Source organism: Miniopterus natalensis, chromosome 6, assembly GCF_054644295.1.
Source record: "Miniopterus natalensis isolate mMinNat1 chromosome 6, mMinNat1.hap1, whole genome shotgun sequence".
NCBI lineage: Eukaryota > Metazoa > Chordata > Mammalia > Chiroptera > Miniopteridae > Miniopterus > Miniopterus natalensis.
Genome location: NC_142086.1, coordinates 90,770,686 through 90,795,290, shown reverse-complemented (window position 1 = coordinate 90,795,290; position 24,605 = coordinate 90,770,686). Strand labels below are relative to the sequence as shown.

The following is a 24,605-nucleotide window of genomic DNA, read 5'->3' as shown; positions in this document are numbered from 1 at the left end:
GCAACCAATGGCCGTGTCTCTCTCACATCAACGTTTCTCTCTCTCGCCCTCCCTGCCTCCCTTCCAAACTCAATGGGAGAAACATCCTCAAGTAAGGATTAAAGAAAAAAAACAAAACAAAAGACGGAAGCTCTGACCCCCGCGGACACGATGCTGCGTGAAATAAGCCGGACACAAAAGGACAGACGCTGCGTGACTCCACTTATATGAGGAAACCTGGAGTCGTCGAGCCCGTAGGGACGGAGCAGGAGGGTGGGGGCCAGGAGGAGGGAGAAAGGGGTGTTGGTGTTTCGGGGGCACAGGGTCCCGGTTCTGCAAGATGAAGGTGGTGACGGCTGCACTGCAGTGTGAATGTGCCCAACACCCCGGAACCGACGGCTGAGACGGTAAATGCCACCCTGGCCGGCGCCGCTCGGGGTGGAGCACTGTGGGCACCCAGGGGCGTGCAGGAGGCGGCCAGTGGGTGTTTCACTATCATATCGGTGTTTCTCTCCCCCCCCTTCCTCTCTCTAAAAATCAATAAAATTTAAAAAAAGGAAAGTGTTATGTGCACTTTCACCACAGTTTAAAATAAATTTTTAAAAGAAAGGAAAAGGTCAGACTCCTCTAAACCTGGAGGACTGTGTAATAAATTCTGATTATTCTAACCAACAAATCTAGAGCGGTAAAAAAAAACAAAAAAAACCCTGCATCCCCAAATGACTTGTATATGAGAATTTAAAATTCAAAAATAAAATCAGACACCTGAGATTTTGAAAATAAAAAACAAAAAATCCGTGCTGTTGGGGAGGACCCCAAAGTCTCCCCCCTCCCCAGGTCCTCCCCATCTACTACTCATCACGCTGAGGCCTCCCCCCAGAGAGGGCACTGACCTCGAAATGCCCGGCTGACTTGGCCGGGACCAAGGTCAGGGTGCACCTGCTGCCCCCCCGCTGACCTAGGCGAGGTCACGGGGTCGCCCTGGTGCCTGACCCCCCTTTTGAAGGCAAATGGGCCCAGGGTGGATTTCTGACCTAAGCCCCACCAGCAAACCTCCGGCCTGTCCTCAGCACCAGGCCGGGCTCTGGGAACTGCCACGGGGGACCCAGAAGCGCAGGCACGCGGGGCCTTCCCAGGTTATTACCCTCAGGCTAATCATCATTAACCATCCAGGAGGGGCCTCCTCTCGCGAGTAAGACCCTGACCAGGTAGCTCAGCTGGTTAGAGCGTCATCCTGACGCACCAAGGTTGCGGGTTCGATCCCCAGTCACACGAATCGGCCAATGATGCACCAGTAAGTGGAACAACACATCTCTCTCTCACCCGGCCGGCGTGGCTCAGTGCCCGTCATGGTGCCAACGCCCGGAGTGACCTGTATGCCCAGAAAAACCCTGGGCGATGGCTAACGGGGGCAGGGCCCAGGAGCAGATGCACAGGCTATTGCCCGGCTGGCGTGGATGAGCATCGACCTGGGATCCGGGAGGTCGCAGTTTGATCCCCGGTCAGGGCACGTACCCAGGTTGTGGGCTCGGTCCCCAGTCGGGGGCGTACAGGAGGCAGCCGATCAGTGACTCTCACCATTGATGTTTCTCTCTCTCCCTTCCCTTCCTCTCTCTGAAATCAATAAAGACATATTTAAATATATCTATATATCTCTCAAATTAATAAATAAATTAAAAATTTTTTTAACTCTCTGAAAAATGCTTCACAGCCCCTCGTCTCGCGCCCTAGACCCCAGGCAGGCACATCTTTTACCCTCCCTCCCGCCCTTTTTCAGGAGCAGCTAGAAGTCAGGGTCTGCCCGAGGTCAAACAACGAGCTGGCTGCAAAGCCGGAGCTGGAACCCTCCCAGGTTATTCCTTCCGTTACCCCTCCCCGAGGACGGGGCTGGCCGCACCGCAAGGCACAGGAAATTGAAACGGCTCCTGGTAAGGCGGGGAGCCTGCCAACTTCCAAGAGGGGAGAGGCCGACAGATGACCAGAGCCGCCCTGACGCCAGGACACCTCCTTCAACGAGCTTCCTCCCTTCCTCCGGGCTAACCCCAGCCCACCCGCAGCGCCCAAGGAGAAAGCCCAGAGTCCCCAGCCCCCTGCCCACCTGTCCCCCGACCGGACCACGTTAGAGAGAAAGCTCAGAACCAGCAAGACGCTGCTGGAAGTCGAGCTGGAGAGGCGGGTTCTCGTATGAACTTGGCAGCCTCCCCCCACTCCTATCACTCCAGCCCCACCCCCCTGTTCCTTGCTCCCCACCCCTGAGCACGGAACCGAGAGGGCAGAGCAGGGGAGGTGAGTCCTTAGGCGGCAGACAGGTGAAACCCGGCTGGGAGATGGGAGCCTGTCAAGAGCCAAGCCACGCACCTGAAGCCACGCACCTTCTCCGAAATCCTGGAGCAGCCGGGGGCCGCCTTACCTGAGTGGTCTTGGCTCTCCGGCCCTGCATGCTGTTGCTGTGGCTGAGCTGTGGGTTGGAGGGGCCCTCGGACAGGCAGTGAGACTTCCTGCAGGGAAGGGTGCTATAGGTGCTGTAGGGAAGGGCGTCCTCGGCAGCGGCCGATGGCATCTTTCGGTTGGCAAGGTGGGGCATGTCCGACACCAGGTTCCGACAATAGCCTGCGCATCTGCTCCTGGGCCCCCCGTTGGCCATCGCCCCGGGGCTTTTCTGGGCATACAGGTCACTCAAGGAGTTGGCACGCTGACAGGCTCCGAGCGGCCGCGGCCCCGCCCGGGTGTCCGTGCCCCGCGCCTCCTCGCAGTCTTTCTCCTCGGCGGAACCCAGGATCTCCTCATTGCTGGTTAAATGTTCTTGGCTCAGATCAGACAGCGAGAATTCCAGGCTGTCCTCCCGCCAGATGTCTGCAGACTTGGACCGTTTCTTCTTAAAGCTGGCGGACTCCGGGAACGTGGGCCCCGGGCAGGCGCAGGGGTGCTGCCTCCGGCTTCCCTCGGGCAGGTAGGGCCCGTCGTCGGCGTAGAGCCTGCCCTCCTCCGAGTCGGGCATGCTCTGCACCGAGGCCGCCGTGAGCACAATGCTGCTGTCCACGCTGGGGGCCACGGAGGAGTCGGTGTAGGACACGGGTCGCAAGCCCATATCCACGCGGTCCACCCAGATGGGGTTCCCGAAGTCCTCCAGGGCGCCCTCCTGGGAGAAGGGCTCCAGGCCGTTCTCGGCCAGCGACTGCGGGATGCTGGGGGTGCTGCTGGACCGCGTGCTCACCTCAGAGCCCCTGGGGAGGGCCTTCCCGGAGGACACGTGCCGGGTGCGCCGCGCCTTGTGCGACAGGCGCAGGGAGCGCGAGGTGTGCTTGCGCCCCAGGCCGGCACGCTTTTCTCCGTAGAACGCGTGCTCCACGTTCTGACTCTCCGCATTCCCCATGGTCTTATGCTGCAGCAAAGAGAGAAAAGGGAGGGGACGAGTGAGTGGCCAGTGGGCGCGGGCGGGCGAGCAGGGGGAGCTCGGCACGCGGGGCGGGCACAAGCTCGCCAGGTAAGGGCCCCGCCCTGTACACGCCTGGCAGGCGCCTGGACTCCTACAGGGCAGCAGGTGAGACCAGCACCCACTGACCCCTCAGGGGCGCAACAGCATAAAGGAGACCATCAGAGAATCGCACTGTCCTGGCCAGAGGGCAGCTGCCCCCTGGCTGCCCCCTAGCTGCCCCCTGGCTGCCCCCTGGCTGGCACGGGGCAGCTCTCGCAGGCTGTCTCCCTCCTATACTCACGTATCCAGTCACAGACTTAAAGTTCTGCTCCTGCTCACAAGCTGGTGAGTGCTTTTTTGTTTGAAAGTACGGATTTCAGAAAGCAGAACCCAAAGGCGCACCTGATGGCCCCCCTCCCTCCCTCTCGGGAGTTTACCTGCCCCCCTCAGATCCCACCTACACTTCGAAACAACCGGAAGTGAAAATACGCAAGAGGTAAGTCAGTCCGATGAACTCTTTCTAATAAGTCAAAGTCGCAGAGGAAGGGGCTTTTAGCTGTAATTCCACAGCCTTCCGAAACCCTGATTTCAGCTGGGAGGCAGGGCGTGGGCAGGACAAAACAGAAACCCCGCGTCGCGGAGACGAGCGGGCTTCTTTCCGGGAGCAAGTCCAACCGCGAGCCTCCCTCTCCACAGGGCCCTCCGCAAGCAGAGGTCCACGCTGCCAGCCGCGGAGGGCGAGCCAGCCTCCTGGGCCGCCCGGGTCACTCACGTCTCTCCTGACCATTCCCGGTGCCCTCGCTGGTGCCCGTGACCACAGTGGGAAAGAGAAGAACCCTCGTAGCCTAGTCTCCTTGCTCTGCAGCGAGGTGTCTCTGCACCCTTGAAACTGCGGACGCGCGTGAGGGCGGCCAGAAAGGAGAGGAGGGAAACGGGTGGCTGGCTCCGTCCGCCCTCTACGTGGCCATTCGTTCGGAAGACAGACACGGAGCGCCCAGCTTGTTCTCGAAGCCAGGCATCCAGCCGAGAGCAGGGGCACATTCCCCGCCCTCAGACGCCACAGTCTAGCCAGGGAAGGCGCACACTACACAAAAGGTGGAGGCGCCAGAGGCAGGGACGGACCACAGTGACCATCGAGGACAGCCTGAGACACCCCGGAACAGAACCCTCCACGCCGATCGGGGCTCACCCCGTAACACACTGTTCCACCTAAAACATCGCTTGGACCCTCACAGCCCATCTCTACTGAAATGAAATCTGTGGCCACAGGCCGGGAAACCTCCGCTGGTGTCCCACCGAGTTCGGGGTGACTCATAGACACAGAGCTTGAGCCCCTCCACTCTGGAACGTTTCCCACCAGGTCGCACATCACGGGTCCCCAGAGAGAACTTTCCCACACGGACATCCTCCGGCTTACTCCACCGTCTCCAAGAAGCGAGAGAAAAAGATGAAACCTCGGCTCAGCCGACCGTTTTACGTTAACTTTACTCCTAAGAATGTCGTGGGCTACGTGTTTGTAAGTAAAATAAATAAGCATTTCGGTAACACGGAAGGCCATGACCGATTTCCCAGAATTCTTGACTTTTTTTAAGTAACATCAAGACACCTGGCTGTGTCTATATATCCATATGTTTTGCCAATAAATAATAAAAAAGCTTAGAGCAGCTGTTAGCCAACAGTCCCATTTGAAGAACTGCATAGATTTAAATGTAAAGTGGGGAATAGAACCCGGCCGGCGTGGCTCAGTGGTTGAGCATCGACACAGGAGCCAAGAGGTTGCCGGTTCGATTCCCGGTCAGGGCACCTGCTGGGTTCCAGGATCAATCCCCAGTAGGGGGTGTGCAGCAGGCAGCCGACCCACGGTGTTTCTCTCTTGTCAGTGTTTCTCTCTCTCCCTCTCCCTTCCTCTCTCTCTCTAAAAAATCAATTGAAACATAAAAAATAAAAATAAATAAAGGGGGGATAGAATTATGGTCAAAGAATCCGAGTGGGAGGAAGGCAGAACTGTCCCCGCAAACCCGCAAACACACTGGACATGGCCCCCGCAATCACATATCCAAAGTTTGCAAATGTAAACTGACAGACACATTGTCAACAGCAAATTTCTGCCCAGGCTCGTCTCTGCCAACAGAGAACTAATCACGTTAAAAGCCTCCTGGAGGAAGTGGGCGGACGCTCGGGCTCCAGGCGTCACCCCGAGGGCTGTTCCTCTAACAGCACTTCAGCGTCAGGAGTCGTGCAGCGGCCAAGGCCGGCGCGGAGCCATTCCATCTCCAGAACCGGGGCCCAGAGACCACACCAAGCTCCTCAGTCCTGCAAGAGAAACCCTCAGGGGCAGCCTGAGCGGAGTCAGCAGGAAGCTGGAAGCGACTAACGTTAAGAAAAATACGTTCCCAGGGCCAGCTAAACTCCCCTTAAATTCACAGCTATTCCTGAGAGGTCAGCGGGACCCCTGGAGGCCCCCCTGGGCCAGTGGGGACTGAAAAGTTAAAACTTCACTGCACACATCAGAGGATCTCCCGCTTCAAGGACAGGCCCTGCCCCCCAGGCAACCCCAGAACAGCGAGAGCTGAAATTTGCATACTTTTTGCGTATAAATGTTGACCGCCAGCTACATCCAGCTCCTTAATTTCTCCCTGTTCTCTCCTACTCACCCTTTATTATTTTTATTTTTAAAAACCAAAATTTTAAAACCTGGTTTAACATTTACATTTGCACAGCCTGTGAATCAGGAAGCAACTTCGGGACAGAAAGTAGGGACTGGTGTGTCCTGCTCACGATGAGTTAATAAATGTGAGCGCATGTCCCTAACAAAAACAGAGCCCGGTGACCAGTCCCTCACCACTGTACCCGGGTACCAGGGGAAAGCTTAAGGGGCGGGGGACAGGCTGAAAGGCAAAAAAAAGAGAACAGGACGGAAATCGAAGAGCATTAGAAGAAGGGCATTCGAGCTCAGAAACCGTTACGTTTCGTACCCACCGAAGCCTCGGTTTCAGGCTGTGAATGACTGAGGTAGAACGTTAGTGGCTGCAGAAAGCTGGCATTTTCCGGGCAGTTAGCGGGAGGGGGGGAAGACTGTAGCGTGAGACCAACTCTCAGTACTTAAACCTCAAGTCCGGCTTCTCGTACTTTCTCCCCCACAGTCTAAGGTCCGGCTTCCCTGGCAACCCCAGGGCCTTTGCTCGTGGCCCCCAGCCTTTCTCCTCCAGCCTCTGCCTGGCTCCCCGGCTCCAACCTGCAGATCCTGCCTCAGGTCTCGGGGAGGCCTTTCCTGGCATCCGCCCAAAACGACACCCTGGCCTCGGAGCTCAGCACCTCTCACCCCCTCCGTAGCATTTATCCCCATCGTAACTGACAACGTATTTCACTGCCTGTCTCTCTTCCGCTCTGTTCTTTCCCACCGGAGCCCAGCCTTCAGACGGGCTGCGCGTTTGGCTCGTCCAGTTCGCCTCAGTACCCTGAGTGCCCAGAACCCGGCCTGAAAGGTAGTCAGTGCTCAGTAAACAAACCACACAATGAAGGCATCAGTCACTACAGCTCGACCAGGACGTCAGAGTTCACACACCTGCAATAACACCAGGTCCAGGACGTTCCCACGACCTGAGAAAACACCCAGCTGCCCCGCAGGCTGCTCCTCTGCAGAGCGCCCAGCGCACACCGTCTCCAGGTGCCCCCGCCCGCTGGGCCCCCGCCGCAGACCCGGCAGGCCGCGCGTGCCTGACCCGGGGCTGAGTTGAGGGGTTCAGTGGCCGTGCCCCACTGTGCACCCCGACGCCCAGCAGCCTGGGCAGCGACTGAGACCCTGCTCCTGTCTTGCCCTAACTGTTGCTCAAGTCCCACCTTCCTCCTCTTTTATTTTGGTTTTGTTGTTGTTAATTCTCACTGGAGGATATTTTTTTCCCTGAAGGGAAGGGGGAGGGAGAGAGAGAGAGACACGGATGTGAGAGAGACACATGGACTGGTCGCCTCCCACACACGCCCCAGCTCGGGGCGGGGAACCTGCAACCCAGGTCCCTGCCCTTGACCGGGAATCGAACCCGCGACCCTTCGGTGTGCAGGCTGATGCTCTAACCACTGAGCCACACTGGCCAGGACGCTTTTTTTGAAGCTGTCCCTGCAGAGGTTAAGAAATGGGGTTCGGCGTTGAGAGGGCACCTATCTCCACGGTCAGGGCGGACAGTGAGGATCTCCTCAGCCTACGACGGCCCAGAGAAAAGGGGCGGCAGACGAGACACGCAGTCACGGAGTTACGACCGTCAGGGATCGTCTGAACGGAGCACAGGGTCAGGAAACAAGAGGTTCCCAGGGCCAGAGGGAGGGGCGCTAGAGGGGGTCCCAACGCCGTGATCTCTCTCTGAAAGTGACGAGTTCCGTTTCTCAAGTAACCACAGTTAATCCCTTTGAACCCCACCAAGTTAAATACACAGCGAGGGTTCAAAGGTATCTCCAGGAACTTTACCGGTAAGGACAGACGGTCATTAGCGAGGTTCAGACACACATCAGGTGGGTGGCCGCTGCTCAGGAACGGCTCTTGCAGACCGATTGGCCTACTCAGCCTTATGTGTAAAATTACACACACGCTGAAGAAAAGGAACAGTCCTGGCTTCTGCCGTTTACTATAATTACGTAAGACGCAGCCATTATGGGAAACTAGGTGAAGGATATACTTCCAGTGTATAATATCCTGTGAATCTAAAACTATTTCTAAATGAACAGTCAAAACAGGCAAAGCCTTAGCTCACTGGCATATTCTCGTTAAATGAGGATTCTTCAAAATGAAACATTTTTAAATCTACCCTTTTATAGCTGAAAACCATCTAAAACAGTCTAATATAATTTCAACAAATTAGGCAATAAAAAATAAGCATGTATTGGGGATCATCTAGCATCATATTCTCAGGAAACGCTGAGCAAACACAGATAAGTAGACAGATAAGAGTAACTGAGGGTAGAGCTTCTATCTTGATAAAGTAGGAACAAAACTGAGAGGCTAACACCTGGCACCAGCCAAGAGGAGCAGGCACCATGGCCAATCTTTCCCCCACCGAACTACAGTAACAACTCTGGACCCAGGGGAAAGCAGCTACCTGGGACTTCCAAAGGCAGGTGGATGGTGGAAGGGCCTCGAAACCGAAGAAGGCGCTCCTCCAGGAATGGGTTTCCCATCTTTGTTTTTATTCCTCTAACTTCTCTCCTAGCCTGGCACGGAGGGTGAGCACCCAGGGCAGCTGTGGCACAGGGAACAACAACCCCCAAGACACACCCTGTCGTTCTGTCCAAAGGAACCAAGAAGATGATCCCTGCAGGCCACAGAGATGGGGATCTCAGAGGAAAGAACTGCAGAAGCAAATCACCTGATGCTGTGTCCAGTCCGTGTAAGCTCCAGGCTTACCACTCAGATGCACATGCCTGGAACCGACCCAACTGGGGAAAGCAAAGGCTTTAGAAACTGAATTATGACATAAACCACAGCCGCGCCCCATTCCCAGGTGGCACATGCGTGGGGCACACCCACAGCAGGAGAACAAAGGCTTTGAAAGCTGAACCGATGGGGGAGCCACCACCACTGGAGGTCAGACAGGACCTGCCATCGGAGCCCAGCCAGGTGACTGACTGACTCTGAAACAGCAACAGAAAAATCAACACTCTCCAGATGATTTTAACAGGACCCAGAGTCTCCCAACATTAACACTCAAAACGTCCAAGACACCTTCCAAAGGACCAGAAAAATCTAACCAGCTCTCAAGGGAAAAGATCATCAACAGATGCCGACCCCAAAGTGAACCAGAAGCTGGAATTATCACACAAAGACTTTTAAAGCAGCTGTTACAACTGTGCTTCCCGAGTAACAGTAAACACTTTAGAAATAAATGAATAACCTAGCTGCTTGCCATTCCTATACAAGATCATTACGAGCATCAATTATTATAAATGAGTGGAAACAGAACACAGCAAATAAAGGGAAAGCCTCTTTGATCCGAGATATAACATGTAAGCTGCATTTTTTAACCACCCTGCTGTTGTTTTCTCAGTGCTGCATGAGAGAACATTCCAGTTAATAGAAAGCCACCCATGGCCCTGGCCAGTGTTGCTCAGTGGTCAAGTGTCAACCTATGACCCAGGAGATGGCAGTTCGATTCCGGTCAGGGCACAGGCCCAGGTTGAAGGCTGGATCCCCAGTAGGGGGCGTGCAGGAGGCAGCCGATCAATGACTCTCATCATTGATGTTTCTCTCTCTCTCCCTCTCCCATCCTTTCTCTCTGAAAGCAATAAAATAAAATAAAAATAGAAAGCCACCCAGGGTCAAGGTCTCTGAGCAGAGAAAACAAAGAAAAACACTAGTAACTTCAGACTGTTCAGAGGGAAAGAGAAAGAAAAAGAAATTACAAGGGAAACTAGAAACAACTCATCACGTCCAAGACCAAGGAAGGAGGTTGTAGTAATATTTTCATGGCTTCAGGGTCTAGTTCCCCAGGTGAGACCAGAAGGGCACGGGGTACTCCACACAGACAGCAGGCACCCCCTTTCCCTGGAGAACAGGAAAGCCCCACGTCCTCAAAGCCTAGCCTGTGGGTTGGACGATCAGAAAGGTATTTTACTATTAGGGTCAAACATCTGTAGAACAAAACGCTTCTTATTCTCAGGACGTAAAACTTAAATCTGACGTGCACACCCAAGATACCGGCTTTGAGCAGACTAACATTTTCTTTAAGACTTTTCATAAACCTGGCCGGTGTGGCTCAGCGGTTGAGCATCAACCCAGGAACCAAGAGGTTACGGGTTCGATTCCCAGTCAGGGCACATGCCCGGGTTGCGGGCTCGATCCCCAGTAGGGGGCGTGCAGGAGGCAGCCGATCAATGATTCCTCCGCATCCGTGTTTCAATCTCTTTATCCCTCCCTCCCTTCCTCTCTCTAAAAATCAACAAAAACATATTTTAAAAAGTAAACAAATAATATTAACAATATTTCACTTCCACACACAATAGACCTGTGTAAAAAATTTTAAAGTAACTAATCTGGATAAAGCCATTAAGAATAATTTTCAGTTATATATACACATATATACACATATATATTGCATTTTCTGAAGTTTCTACACTAAACCTGAAATTTCAAGGGAAAATAAATAAATACAACCTATGAACGTGGGCTAAGTCCCGAGGTTTGGGGTCATCGAGGAGGGTGAAGATGCTGACAGCTAGAACAAAACAGCACCCAACCCAGACTTAAAACAGACAGTCTAGGGAAGTGACCTAAGATAAAGAAAACACTCGTCCTCTCTAGGATCCAGCGGCACTCTGCCTGACCCCACATCACGCTGTGGCCTGGTCACGTGCTCACCGACACACTCTTGCTGTGTACACACCCCCTGCCCATTTCATTTTCATCTTCCGATGGCAGGGGCTATGCTGACCCGCCACTGATCTACTGCCTTCTAAATAAACTAAAGTTTTAGCACAGCCATTCTCGGGGGAACGCTCCTCACTCAGGATGCCTTATAACAACGCCACTGCAAAAATATAAAACATCTGAGCCCAGCCGGGCGTGGCTCAGCGGTTGAGCGTCGACCTAGGATCCAGGCGATCAGGGTTCGATTCCCGATCAGGGCACATGCCCGGGTTGTGGGCTCGATCAATGACTCTCTCATCATTGATGTTTCTATCTCTCTCTCTCCCTCTCCTTTCCTCTCTCTGAAATCAATAAAGATATATTTAAATATATATATATATAAAACATTTGAGCTCCTTCCTGGGCCCAAGATGACCCACTTCACACCCTATCCCAGTCAGAAGTTAACTGGGAAGGCAAACTTCCTCTGTGGTTGCTCAGGGCATCGAGAAAGCCAGGCAGGAGGCACTTAATGATGTATATAAATTATAATTGTTAATAATAAAATGTTTCCCTCCCCTGAGGTATTTAAAAACGTATTAAAATAAACATAACCATCACCCTTCTATGACTTGCAAACAGACCTCCAACAACTGCAGGAGAGTGAAATGTATTTATTTCAAAGTTAAATCTGAAGCGAAAATCACAAGACAACAGATTGCAAATTTAAAATTAGATTCCAGTGGGAGGTCTTGGTTTCGAGCCTGTTTTCTCCCTGCTGGAGGCTGAGCCTAAAGACAGGCGGGGACCAGAGCTAAGATTAAACGGAGACAAAGTTCTGAAAGTTTTCGCTCAATCCTTACTAACCCGTGGAAAGCGTCCTGCCAAGTCACACGCGAACACCCCAAACACAGGAGACTAAACAGAAGAGTTTCGCAACAAATAAAAGCTGATCTTTGATTTAGAGAGATTATTATTTTGAAGGCATTTACTTTGCTTTTTAAAGATTACCCAAACCAGAAACAAAATATATCATTGTTTTGAAGTAAGATTTTGAAGCGAGGTTTTGCCTTTTCGAACATAATCCCATCTAAAGATGGTGAGGCTTGGGGATAAATTTAAAAGATCCCGAGGGCAATTCACAGGGGAAAAAAGGTTTCATACGTACCCGCTTTTTTGTTTTCTCTTTTTAAGTTTTAACGCTAATGCGTTTCCATTGTTACGTGGGTGTAACCTTAATCCAAAGAGGTGATTCCAAGTTCCTTTTCCCACGAGCTACATACGACACAGCAATTCCGATTATGTTAAAACGTGTCCGACCCAGTGGATCCGACGTGTTCCCATCAATCCATCGATGTGCACAGGCTCAGAGGTGCACACAGCTGGCCTCACGAGGCCACAGCGGCTCCCTGCCCCGCCGGCCCTGAGAGCACTGTGGCATTTAGATGCCGAGACTGGAGACGGTGTCGGGACGAACGGCGACCGGGCTGCGGAGTGTCAGCACCTGCCCCTGGGGACGGCCATCGCGGTCTCATCAGGGTCTACAGGAACGGCCAAAAGCCTGGACAGGACAGGGAAGGAGAGAAATGGTCAGCCCGACAGAGGAAACAGGTGTTTTCATCAACGTTCCAACCACACCCCTGATCCAACAATGCAACACTTGGCTGCAGGTATAAAGGACAGGCGCAGGTAAATAAGCGCAAACCAATGGAACCTCGGTTCTTGCATTTAATTCCTTCCAGAAGGCTGTTCAAAAACCAAAGCAATTTTTCCCATTAAAAATCATGTAAATTGATTTAATCTGTCCCAGACCCCGAAATGATTCCACGTTAACCTTTCTGACATACAGCGCATGTCTACCGTACTCTTTAATCTATAAACAAACACTTTAGAAACAAAAAGGACATGGAATGTAAATGAAAATTTAACAAAAAAGAAAGGAAATGTACAGAAAAAATGAAAATTTAATAATAACAATAAGCAACAAAAAAAGCCAAAGAACACAAAAATATTCACGGCACAATTTCCTGAGATGTTAACAGCTCGGTAAACTGACTCACACTCGCATGTTCTCTCCTGGGTTCGTCCCCGAGAGACGCGGGACTGATCACACAAGCGTCAGCATGAAGGGGTGGTCGGGTCAAGACGCGAATTGTTCGGGAGGGGAGACGCTCGAGAGCCGAGCCCGGAAATCACCGGGTCTGGCGCGGCCAAGGCAGCCACAGGCAGGACTCGAAATTCAAAAATTTCTGAGCTTTTTCAGAGCAAGCATAGTTTTGTGCGGCCCGCAAAGGACGTTATAAATATCCAAATGGCCGCTGGCAGAAAAAAGGTTCCCCACCCCCGGATTAAGGGATCGGACGACAGAAACGGGTCACCATGAAATGATGTCCACGGTCCCCTCCAAACCTTCAAAGGTTTCAACGCACAGAGACAAGTGAAATGAAAGGAGGGAATCCCGGTTATTCTATGTTTGTAACAGAAGTTGAAGACGACGCCGGGAGACAGTGAAGCAGGGCCTCGTGAAGTATGCAGACGCCCACTACGTCCATGTGCCCTAAGCCGCCGAACAGCAAATCCACAGGAGACGCGAGGAGCAGGGGCACAGCAAACAATTCAAGTGAAGTGCCCAAACCGTCCCTGAGCCCAGAAAATAAATGGGCAGGGAGAGCTCCACAAACAGCAGCGTTAATGGTCTTTCCTAAAGCCTGCCCTCCGACGGGGGACTGCAAACACACGCAGGGCAAAGACCAGGCCCCTGGGGAGGGAGGCTGCACCCGCCGACCCTCCGGCTGGACAGTCCTCGGCGTGCTGCCCCTAAAAGGACAGGCCCCGTGAGCAGGGACTCGGAGAAACCTGCCCCTTCAGTGGGAGGCAGCCACGCGGAGGCAGCAAATAAACAGATGCATCGGCGGAGACCAGAACAATAAACGCGGCTGCTGCTCCTTCTTGCCTTGGAAACGTGCTCTTTAACGGTGACGTGGGTGACTCACGCACGCAGGGGAGAGCGTGACTTCTCAGCAAAGCCCATGGTTACCCCAAAATACGTGCCCTTCCCGTGTCTCCCCCACCGCCGTCCTGCGCGCTCCCTCCTCCCGGGCGTCCTCCGTGAGCTGCTCTCTGCAGATCTGCAGATTTCCACGGCACCGCTCAGGAACCGGCAGGAATTAATGAGCCCATTTGTACCGACGCGGGCTCCGGGCAGCGCCAGCTGCCGATGACTCGCGAGGCTGATTCCTGCTGGCAAACAGGCCTGCGGGCGCTGTCCCTCCGTCCACCTGCACAGCCGGGCTGGCCATGCACTTTTTAAATCCCCACCTAAGGGTGTGTTCACTGATTTCAAGGAGAGAGGAGTTGGGGGAGGGGGGGCATCGATGTGCCAGAGAAACAGCCATCAGTTGCCTCCCACACGCACCCCAACTGGGGACTGAACCCGCAGCCTTGCGCTGTACAGGGTAATGCTCCAACCGACCAAGCCACACCGGCCAGGGCGACAATGCATTTTTTTTATACTCAAAAAAAGCACACATGGCCCTGGCCAGTGTGGCTCAGGGGCCACAGCGTCGGCCTGCAGACTGGAGGGTCCCGGGTTTGATTCCTGCCAAGGGCATGCACCTCGGTTGCAGGCTCGATCCCCGGCCCTGGTTGGGGCACGTGCAGGAGGCAACCGATCGATGGGTCTCTCTCACATCCATGTTGCTCTCCGCCCCCCCGAAAAGCAATGGGAAAAATATCCTTGGGTGGGATTAAGGGAAAAAAAAAAAAAGGCAGACATTCTATCGACCGGAACTAAAGTTTTCTCTGCCTGGCACTTCTAGTCTCTGATCAGAACGCTCCATGGAGGAGGGGGTGACCGTTACAGGGCATTACTTTTAAAACATGCAGAACAGAACTGGATCTATTTGGCATAATCTTTTCTGACTTGGGGGGGGAAGCTTCCAGCTGTGCCCTGGCTGTGGCACTGACCCACGACGCCCCATCTGTCCTGCCATCAGCTGGCCCGCTGGGGCTGCCGGGTGAGGACGGGGGACTCGCTCTGCCCGAGGACTGTATGCCCCGGCGACTCAAGAATTACCGGGATTCTGGGTTTGCTTCCAGGGCTGCCGAGAGTTCGCTTTCGGTGGGAGGCAGCCACGTACCCCACGCGGTCGCCAGGTCCACACCCGGGGCCCAGCTGCAGTGTCGGGTCAACCTCAGCTTCACGCGGGCAAGTGGGGTGACCTGAGGCCAACACTGTCAGCTCACCCCTCTGCCAACAGAATCACAACAGTCCCCAGACCGCTGGGCTGTGTGAGCAGCACGAGGGCACCTGTGTAAACCACGCGGAGGGTGCCGGGGAAGGGCCACGGTCGGGGGCTTCCTGGAAACGTGACACTAGCTCACTGAGACTGGGGCTGTGCTGTAAGTGGGAGGAACACAGTCGCCCTAAATCCGTTGTGGGACCACAGGGGCATCGGTGGGCCGGCTGGAAGACGGGGTCGGCCCAGCGTGGCTCCCACGCCCGGCAGCCCACTCACCGGCCTGCACTTTATTAACATGACCCGTGAGACGGACGCTGCGTGACAGGTTTCGCTGTGTCCCTGGCTCGGACCCAACCACACCGTCCACTCCTGCGTCGGTGTCAGCACCTGTCCTCACGGGGCAGTGTGTGCATCCCGGAGCGGGGCGGGCGTTACCCAGGCCCCTCTCGGGCTGCAGATCCCCACGAACACAGGGCCGGCTCCCATCCGCATGTGACGCAGGACGAAGCCACAGCCACCGTGGGCAATACTGCGTCCCTCTCAGCAACCCCGCGCCTCCCCAGGGTCCGCCAGCCCAGAAGGCTCTCTCTCACCTTCACAAACACTCCTCGGGGGCATCCTCTCATTTCAGGTCCTTACAAGTCCCAGGGGTCCAAGTATTTAGAGGAAATGACGCTGCACTTTCCCTCAAAACACCCAAGTCTGTGCACCAGGGTCCACTGCTCACTAACTTACAGGACTGGGGGCAAGTAAATTACCCAACAGCAAAAGTAAGGACATAACCTCGCCCACCTGAACCTGAAAAGGTGGTTGTAGGACAGAAACCGGAGCACCAACCCGAAACACCAAAACGCTATGGGAATGTTACCTCTAACACTGCTCATCACGGCTGGTGCCTCCAAATGTTCTATAATTATTGAATTGATGAGAACCATTACCCTGAAGCTTTGGGGTGGGGCATTGCAAAGGTCCTGGATCAAAATCCTCAGCAAGCCAGAATCCTGATATTTATTTTATATGTAATAAACACCGAAAGAACTTAGCTTTTAGTATTCATACTAAGTCCAAAAATCAGGATTGGATGGATGGATGGATGGATGACCAGCCACACACAGTCCCTTGGGGGACTTAGGGCAGCTAGAAGCCGGGGACTTTCTACTGCAATAATAACTCTAATCTTAACGCAGCGGATCTGTGGCAACACTTAACGAACAGGCTCGGCCGGGACAGACGCTGCTGCGTTTCGTCAGAGTGAGGTCAGAGCCCTGCGAAAGGAAGCAGCGTGTCCCAGCCCAGCGCAGGGAGGCCCACCGTGGACGGGGCGCTGTGGCCTGGCCGGCATCGCGCTAGCAGCTTCAGGCCACAACGCTCGGCTAAGCGCCCCCAGGTTCTCGGTGCCGATCGCCTTGCAACTGTACTCGGGCACTGGCAACGGCCAGGGCGCACGGCTCGGACCCCGCGTCCCTCACGGTGACGGAGCGTGGAGACCACCGGGCCCCGGGGCTGTCACACGCCCGGCATGAGATCCCCACCCCCCGGGGGGCCCAGGCGAGGGCTCGAAGGAGGCCCCCGCTTGCGGAAATGGATTTAACAGCTTCTGTGGAAAGAACCACAGGAATCGCGTTATTTCTCAAAACTCTTAATCAGCGTCACGGCCTCCAGAGGCCATGAGCCCACGAGCACCTGAGAGGCCCCCCCGGGCCTTCCAGCCACATGACCGTGTGATGGGGGAGCCGGCTCTGGGCTCGGCCTAAATTTTCCACTCCAAGCTGGGTCACATCAGAAAGCGCGCCCAGCCCGGCCGGCGTGGCTCAGCGGTGGAGCGTTGACCTAGGATCCAGGCGATCAGGGTTCGATTCCCGGTCGGGACACAGGCCCGGGTTGCGGGCTCCATCCCCAGTCAGGGGCGTGCAGGAGGCAGCCGATCAATGACTCTCATCATGGATGTTTCCATCTCCCCCTCCCCCTCTCCCTTCCTCTCTCTGAAATCAATAAAGATATATTTTTAAAAAAGAAAGAAAGTGCGCCCAGGTCATTGTGAGAGGGAGGGGAACAGCGGATCCCCAGAAAGCGGAGGGAGCTGAGGGGAGGTAAACCCTGTGCCGGGATCTGTCCTTTCCTCGTTGGCCGCACGTGGCTCAACTTGACAGGTGTCCCTGTGGAAACAGGTTTATCGGGGCGCCGGCGAGAGCACAGTGGGGACGGCACTCGTGGGAAGTGCCCCCGCGGGAGACACAACAGACTGCGGAACCTTCACCTGCGCGCTGATCCTCAGGACACATCCGAGCCCTCGCTCCACAGAGACTTCAAAATGAAGTCCCTCGGCCCGGCCACCCCCTCCCCAGGTCCAGGCACCCAGCTCTCCCCCCGAGGGCAGCCCCGCCTCACTCCCGCCGGCTGCCCGGCCTCGCCAGGCCGCGGAGAGCCAGCCTCGTTCTCCGAGACGAGGGGCGGTCCGGCAGCTGGCCTCCCGCTGAAGGGAGTCCGGGGCGACCCCTCTGGCTTTCCCGGCCTCAGGCTCAGCCTCGAGACAAAGTGGAGACAGGAACGGTCCTTCTGAAGGACGGACGCGGCCACAGGAGCAGCCGGAGGCCCGCGCTGCCCGGGAGGGACGCCCAGGCTCAGCCGCTGCCCCCAGGACTGGCCCCAGGCCTCCCAACCAGCAAAGCTCGACCGGCAGCTTCCGGACGGTCTCCGCCCCGCGACCCGCCTCTCCCTTCACCCGCTCTCACCACGTGGTCCTCCCGCCCGAGGCACAGCCGGGTGGCCAAGGGGTCGCCGCTCAGCATCAGGAGCAGAACGAGACGCGGTCACCTGGCGTCTCACCCCCGGGCCCGGAGCCACCTGTCCCACACGCAGCAGGAGGCCCCTGGGCGCCAGGGAGGAGCCCGGGGGAGGCCAGGCACCCACGTTGCCGCTGTGGCAACCACTCCTGTCAGCAGCGCGGGCGGGGCCTGCCCACGACCTGCAGCTGAGAAAACGCCACAGCCCGTCTGGAGAGGTCACCGGGCTGGGCACCGAACCCGCCGTGGGCCCCTCGTCTCTGAGCCTAAAGACTCCGTTACGGGGCATCGCTGCCAAGACGGTAAAATTCTCTTTAAAAAGTGGTTATAGAGGCTCCAGCTGTTCAGAGGCTAAGGGTGGAGAGGAAGCAGGAGAAGCTAGAAACTCTGTCCTGTGCGGCTGGCGGCTTGATTCAGCGACCAAAGCCCAAAGAGGCGTCACCGCTGGAGGTCGGCAGCTGCCCTGGGTCGAGGCAGCTCTCGGGGGCGACGCCGCTGCGGAGGGCACCCCGTGAACACCAGGCTCCACGCACGCCAAGGGGGTGACACGGGATTTCGGCCAAAGACGAAGCAAACATTTTCAGCGCAGCAAAGAATCTTCCACACTGCGGTCGAACGAAATATTACGTTTTCATTTCTAAAGGAATAAATACCTCCCAAGGCTTTTCCAACGGGGGGTGACTTTTAACCTGTGAGTCTTCACCGGCTCAGAGAAGAGGCGGCCGCTCCATCGATCCTAAGACCAGCTTTAGTCTCTGCTCATTTTAAAATGAGAAAAACCTCTGCAGTCGGCGTGACTCAGTGGTTAGAGCGTCGGCCGGTGCACCAGAGGGTCTCGGGTTCGATTCCGGGCCAAGGGCACGTCCCTCGGTGGCAGGCTCGATCCCTGGCCCCGGTCGGGGCGCGTGCAGGAGGCACCCAGTCCACGTGTCTCTCTCACAGGGATGTTTCTCCCCCACCCGCCCACTCCCTCTGAAAATCAACGAAAAAAATGTCCTGGGTAGGGATTAACCAAAAACGGAAACACGGAGTAGTCGCAGACTCGATTTTTTTAAAGAAGAAAAAAAAATGAAAGCGCCCACACCCCCCGAGGTCGGAGGAGGGTAATCGGCATCTTTCAGCAGGAAGCCGGTTCCCAGGAGCCAGGGGACGGCGTCTGGACCAGGGACCGTTGGGCTCCCATGCAGAAAACCCCTACGCACACCACAGGCAAGCCTGCTTCCTGTGCGCCGACTCGCCTAAAAAGCCCGACGCTCGCTGCCAAGTAACATCCACGAGACCACACACGAGGCCGGAGCCGCTCGCCTGCTTCTGAGAACTAACGAGGACGCTCCTGTCCCGGCCGCTGGTGCGCGACGGACGGACGGACGGACGGGCGCCCCGCCCGGCGAAGCCGCTCGGAGCTCGCCCGCCCGGCACAGCGCATCTCGCTCAGCGCGGACGTCACAGGCAAGGGCTACCGTGCCAATAACCAGGCGCACTCTCCGTGTCTGAGCGGGCTCCTGAGGGGCCGGCTTACCTGAGTCGAACAGAGACACACAGATAGGAGGAGACGGACGTTTAAACACGCAAGACGGAAAGAGATACGAGCTCTGAAACTCCTTCCCCACCCCGACGAAAGGAGGTCGTGTCGCAGGTCACGCGACACGGAAGACCACGGCTCCGGGACACACGCCCACCTGGGACCGAAGGAGGAATCGGGAAAGAGCCTGCAGCAGCCTCGCAGGACCGCCTCCCTCCCAGGGCTCGGCCGGCACCGAGGGAGCCAGGGCGGCACCCATCCCTTCCTCCCGCCGACGGCAACGTTCCACCTCGTGGCCCCGAGACGGCCACTGCGTCCTCCATGGATGTGGCTGACGGGCGGGGTCTGCGAGGTGCAGGGGGCTCTCCAGCAGCCGGGACAAGGCCATATATGGTGGGAGGGAAAGGGAGGTAAGAAAGATGGGGGGGGAAGGGAAGGTGGAAGGGGAGGTGGAAGGGGAGGTGGAAGGGGAGGTGGAAGGGAAGGGGAGGGGAGGGGAGGGGAGGGGAGGGGAGGGGAGGGGAGGGGAGGGGAGGGGAGGGGAGGGGAGGGGAGGGGAGGGGAGGGGAGGGGAGGGGGAAGGTAAGGTAAGGTAAAGGTAAAGGTAAAGGTAAAGGTAAAGGTAAAGGTAAAGGTAAAGGTAAAGGTAAAGGTAAGGTAGAAGGGAAGGGAGAAGGGAAGGTAGAAGGTGGGGTGGGGTGGGGTGGGGTGGGGTGGGGTGGGGTAAGGTAAGGAAAGGAAAGGTAAGGTAAGGAAAGGTAAGGTAAGGAAAGGTAAAACGATCCCAAAGTCTGTTGCTCTTTGCTTTCTGAGCCTGCTTCCTGACAAGTTCCTCGGTTTCCCCATTTAACGGAGAAAGTCCACATTCTCCCACCTCTCCGCCTTGCCACAAAGCCCCACGATGGGGTCAGGACCCCCCAGAGCCCCTGGGAAGCAACGCTTCCGCCGTGAGGAGCCGGGTCCGCAGGCTGTGCCAAAGCCTCGAGGCGGCTCTGCAACTGCCCGCCGAGGGCACCAGCTCCCACGGGCCGTCAGACGGCTCCTGCATCAAGACGGGGGCCAGCATCCCTCCCGGGGCCAGGGAACCTGCCGCACGCAGACAAAGAAAGAGACGGAAGCAGGAAGGACCCGCTTGTGCAACTGCTCTCCCCACCCACCACGGGGTGACGATTGAGCAACGGGCAGCGAGCAAGCCCCGCTGCCAACCGCCCCGCCCGTCGGCGGCTGGCCGCAGACCCACAGGACACGGAGCCAGGGGTTCCGGTTCCACGGTCCAAAGAATCCAGACCAGCAACTACGCGCAAAGCAACAGCAGGACACACGCACCTCCGAGCCGAACTCCGGTCCTCGGTGGGAAGAAGGGGTTTCATCTTCCGGAAGAAACCGTCTCTCCTCGGCCTGCTCCCGACCCGGGAAAGGCCACCACAGACAGAAGGGGCCTCCTGAGACGCTTGTCCAGCCGCCTGGCCCCGCCTCCCCTCGGCCGCCTGGCCCCGCCGGCCTGTCCCTCCGGAGATGCTCTGCCCTGGGCTCAGGGCCTCATCCCCAGAGGCTCCTCTCACTCCAGCTCCAGGCTCTGCCCAGCCTCCGACCCGACTCGCCGCAGGGGGAGCTCTTCTCTGTAACGATCTGCCCGCTTCCTTCCTCACGCCCGTCTACCTAAGCCTCGGCCTTCAGCGGGAATCCCTCTCGCTAACCTCCTCGGGGTCGACCTCGGCCAGGCTGCCGTTCACAGTCCGAACGGGACACACCCTGGAGGGTCTAAGCCTCCCTGGCAGTGACTCCTCCCAGAGGGCAGCGGGACTCATAAATGAACTTAAGGTCCCTGCGACCTCTGTGACCTTGAGCCAGCCAGGAGCACCCTGCGGGCTCCTTTCTCCCTCTGCAGGTCTGTGCTGGGGACCCAGCGAGGCCGTGCGTGTGAAACACTCTTCTCTGGCGTTTCATTTCAGCTTCGTGAATGTTAATTTCTTTCTTTCCATCGTCTCCGCCTTCTCCTCTCCTTCCTTCAAGACCCCTCGTATCGTCTCTACCTCTCCTGTCCCTGCGAATCCAGGTCTCCGGGCCTCTAACCCCACGGCCGATATTCCTTCCTCTCTTCTGCCCCGACCACCGAATGCACACATCCCTGCGAAACCAAACTAATGCACATTCAAAATGCGTTAAATGTCCGTGGAGAAAGCCGCCACGTCAACCCCCGCCTGGCTAACGGACGTGTGAACACGCCCAGCAGACCCAGCAGAGGGGGTCAGGGGAGTCCAGGAGCGTCCTCCTGCCCAGTCCATTCCGCCCAAAGATCTCCCCAGGGGTTTAGGGAGAGCAGGGGAGCTGGGGCAGGTTAATAATGGAGGAAAGATTTTAATGTGTGTTCTTTCCTAAGATGAAATACCCATGTTCCCCCCCAAAATAAAATGGTGCATGGAGGGGTTAGAACTGAATTCTCTTTTTATGATAGAGTTTTGTTGGACAGCTGTGAAAATCTCTCTTCTTCAAGGTTTTCTTCACCGCTTTTCCCTCTGAATACCACAGTGATCACGTATTTGAATATTTGTCGTAATCCATCTGCTCTCCAGCAGGATCACAAGTTCCACGAGAGAAGGGACCACAGCTTTTTATTTTTAGCAAAATGTTCTATGGCATCGGCCCCCTGCATTAGGGTTCTCCAGAGAAACAGAACCAATAAGAGGTGGATGGGTGCAGGGGTGGATGGATGGGTGGGGGGGTGGGGGGGGTGGACGGGTGAGGGGGTGGGGGGGGTGGATGGGTGGATAAATCAGTGGATAGGTGGGTGGACAGGTGGATAGATGGGTGGGGGATGGGTGGGTGGATGGGTAGGTGGATGGGTGGATGGGTGGGTGGATGGACGGATGGATGGATGGATGGATGGATGGATGGATGGATGGATGGGTGGGTGATGGGTGGATGGTTGGATGGATGGTTGGATGGGGCATGGATGGGTGGGTGGATGGGTGGATGGGTGGATGGATAGTTGGATGGGGCATGGATGGGTGGGTGGATGGATGGATGGATGGATGGATGGATGGATAGTTGGATGGGGCATGGATGGGTGGGTGGGTGGATGGATGGATGGATGGATGGATAGTTGGATGGGGCATGGATGGATGGGTGGGTGGATGGATGGATGGATGGATGGATAGTTGGATGGGGCATGGATGGATGGGTGGGTGGATGGATGGATGGATGGATGGAAAAATGGGTGGATAGATGGGTGGATGGATGGGTGGGTAGATGGATGGGTGAGTTAACAAATTGCCTCAAGTGACCTCAGGGGCTAAGAAGTCCACAATCTGTAGGACAGACTGGCAGGCTGGAGACCCAGGAAGGAGCTGATGCTGCCGTCCTGAGTCCAAAGGCATCTGGAGACAGAATTCTTTCCTTCCAGCCGACCTGTCTTTAATCTTTGGGCCATCAAGTGACTGGATGAGGCCCACCTACACCACAGAGGAGACTCTGCCTAACTCAGTGATCTACTGATTAAATGCTAATCACATCTAAAACATCTCACTGCGACATCTGAACTGTCATTGCAAACAACTGGGCACCACAGCCTAGCAAAGTTAACACATAAAATTAACCGTCGCAGGCCGCAAGGCTTTCTCCAGTGCCCAGTCATGGCATCAGAATCACCCAAAGGAACAAGAGGAATAAAATGAATCCCACACAGAATGTGTGCAGCAGAACATTCAGCAGGTGCCTGACGTACTCCCGCTCCACAAGCCCACTTAGCTTGAGCTCTGAAAGGTTCACGTGGGGTGTTCCTGGTAGCCCCAGGCTCCAGGACACAAAGGGGTCCCTGAGGACAGGGGCCTGACTTCTGAGATGTCATCTTTGCCATATATTTCCAGACAATTCCATCCCTCCAGGCCTATGTCTCCTGGCAGCCAACATCATCAAGTGTTGTGGCTCCTAGTTCAACAGAAAACAGTGTAAAACGTATTTGCAGGTGGTAAAACACAAACTCACCGGCCTCCCTCCTTAACCCCCTCACCCCAACACATACACAAATTATGGAGTCCTGGGTACTTAAGCTTCCCTGTGGCAACATTTCTGCTCTAGCGGCGGGCCTGAAATTACCGCCCTATGCCACCCTGAGCCAAGGCTTCAAGCACACAGCGGGTGGGGGTGGGGTGTCCCCAGTGAGCCCTCGATTCCCATGCAGCTGGGCTTGAAAGCAAGAGAAGGAAGGAGGGTCAGATCCATTGTTCAACAGCCTCCTACACCTGCTCCTGAGTAATGCGTCCAGCTGGGACAGCGAGTGTCCCCAGCTAGCTGGGGCGGACAGGTCACCTTGAAACAAAAGCAACCAGGGAAGGCTCAGAAGTCACCACGGCCCTCCCAGGCCCGAAATGTGCCCCTTTCCGAAAATATCCACCTAGAGAGAAAGCAAGCTGAGAGTTGGCTCAGGAGTCCCGCTTTCTGTTTCACCCGAGGGTGGGGAGCCTAAATTTTCAAAAGGTTCAAGGGCCGAACCAAAGAACATGCATAACCGGGGGGATGGGAATTCCTCTCTGGGCACAGGGCCACTTGTTCACTTGGGCAAGTCGTTAATTTCCCCGTGGCTTCAGATTCTTCCCCAATACAACCCAGCGCCTTATAAATTCAGTGTTTCCAAGATGTTGGCCTTCACAGGAACGGGCACGGTGGGCATGTGGGCATCGTAACGTGGGGGCGGGGGGCTGTGCACGTGGCGGTGGGGGGTTTGCTTTCCCAGGAGTGGTTCTCCACTCAAAGCAGGATCCGGGGGAGACAGGGAGGGACTGACTGATCAAGCGCTAAACCGAGCGAGCACCACGACGGAAATAACATCAGCCTGCTGGTCGCTGCCGCCTCGCCGCACAGCAGGGCCGTGGGGACAGCGGGCGGCCAGGGTGCCAGCTCCAGGCCACCTGTTCTGTTCTGTTCCTCGGCTCCGTCCCCACACTCACAGGAACAGGCTGCCATCTGTGTGTCCCAGGCTCGGCTCCATTTTCCATGAAGGTAAATAAGACCCTGACGTCGTTTTTTCAGCTCAAAGGATTCCTTCCTTCAGTTATCGCTTCCAGGCCCCAGCCTCAGTCCAGCTCCGCTCCATCGTGTGCCCAGCTCCTTCCCTGCGGAGGAAGCAGGTTCAAGGTTCCTCGGCGGGGGCTAACGGGGGGCAGGCTGGAGGCTCCTTGGGGTCTTAAGTATCTTCACAGGGGAGGGGAGGGAGGACAAACGGGACAGACCCCAAAAGTATACGGGCCCAAGAGCCAGGGGCCCACAGCGAGCTCGGAGAGCTGTGAAGAATGACCTTTCCGCCAAGCACACGCGGGCGAGGCCATCGCTCCGCAAT

General features: G+C 56.0%; 1 protein-coding gene across 2 annotated transcripts in view; it reads right to left on the bottom strand.

The window, feature by feature from the left end:
* Positions 1 to 24,605, bottom strand: part of TIAM1 (TIAM Rac1 associated GEF 1) — a 215,199-nt gene that overhangs the window by 78,991 nt on the left and 111,603 nt on the right. For both annotated transcript variants that reach the window (XM_087818493.1, XM_087818492.1), the window contains 2 exons: positions 11,893 to 12,285; positions 2,390 to 3,361 (listed from right to left, as the gene is read on the bottom strand). In XM_087818493.1, the coding sequence (XP_087674619.1) occupies positions 2,390 to 3,352 (963 nt within the window). In that variant the 5' untranslated portion in view covers positions 3,353 to 3,361; positions 11,893 to 12,285. The remainder of the gene's footprint in view (positions 1 to 2,389; positions 3,362 to 11,892; positions 12,286 to 24,605) is intronic.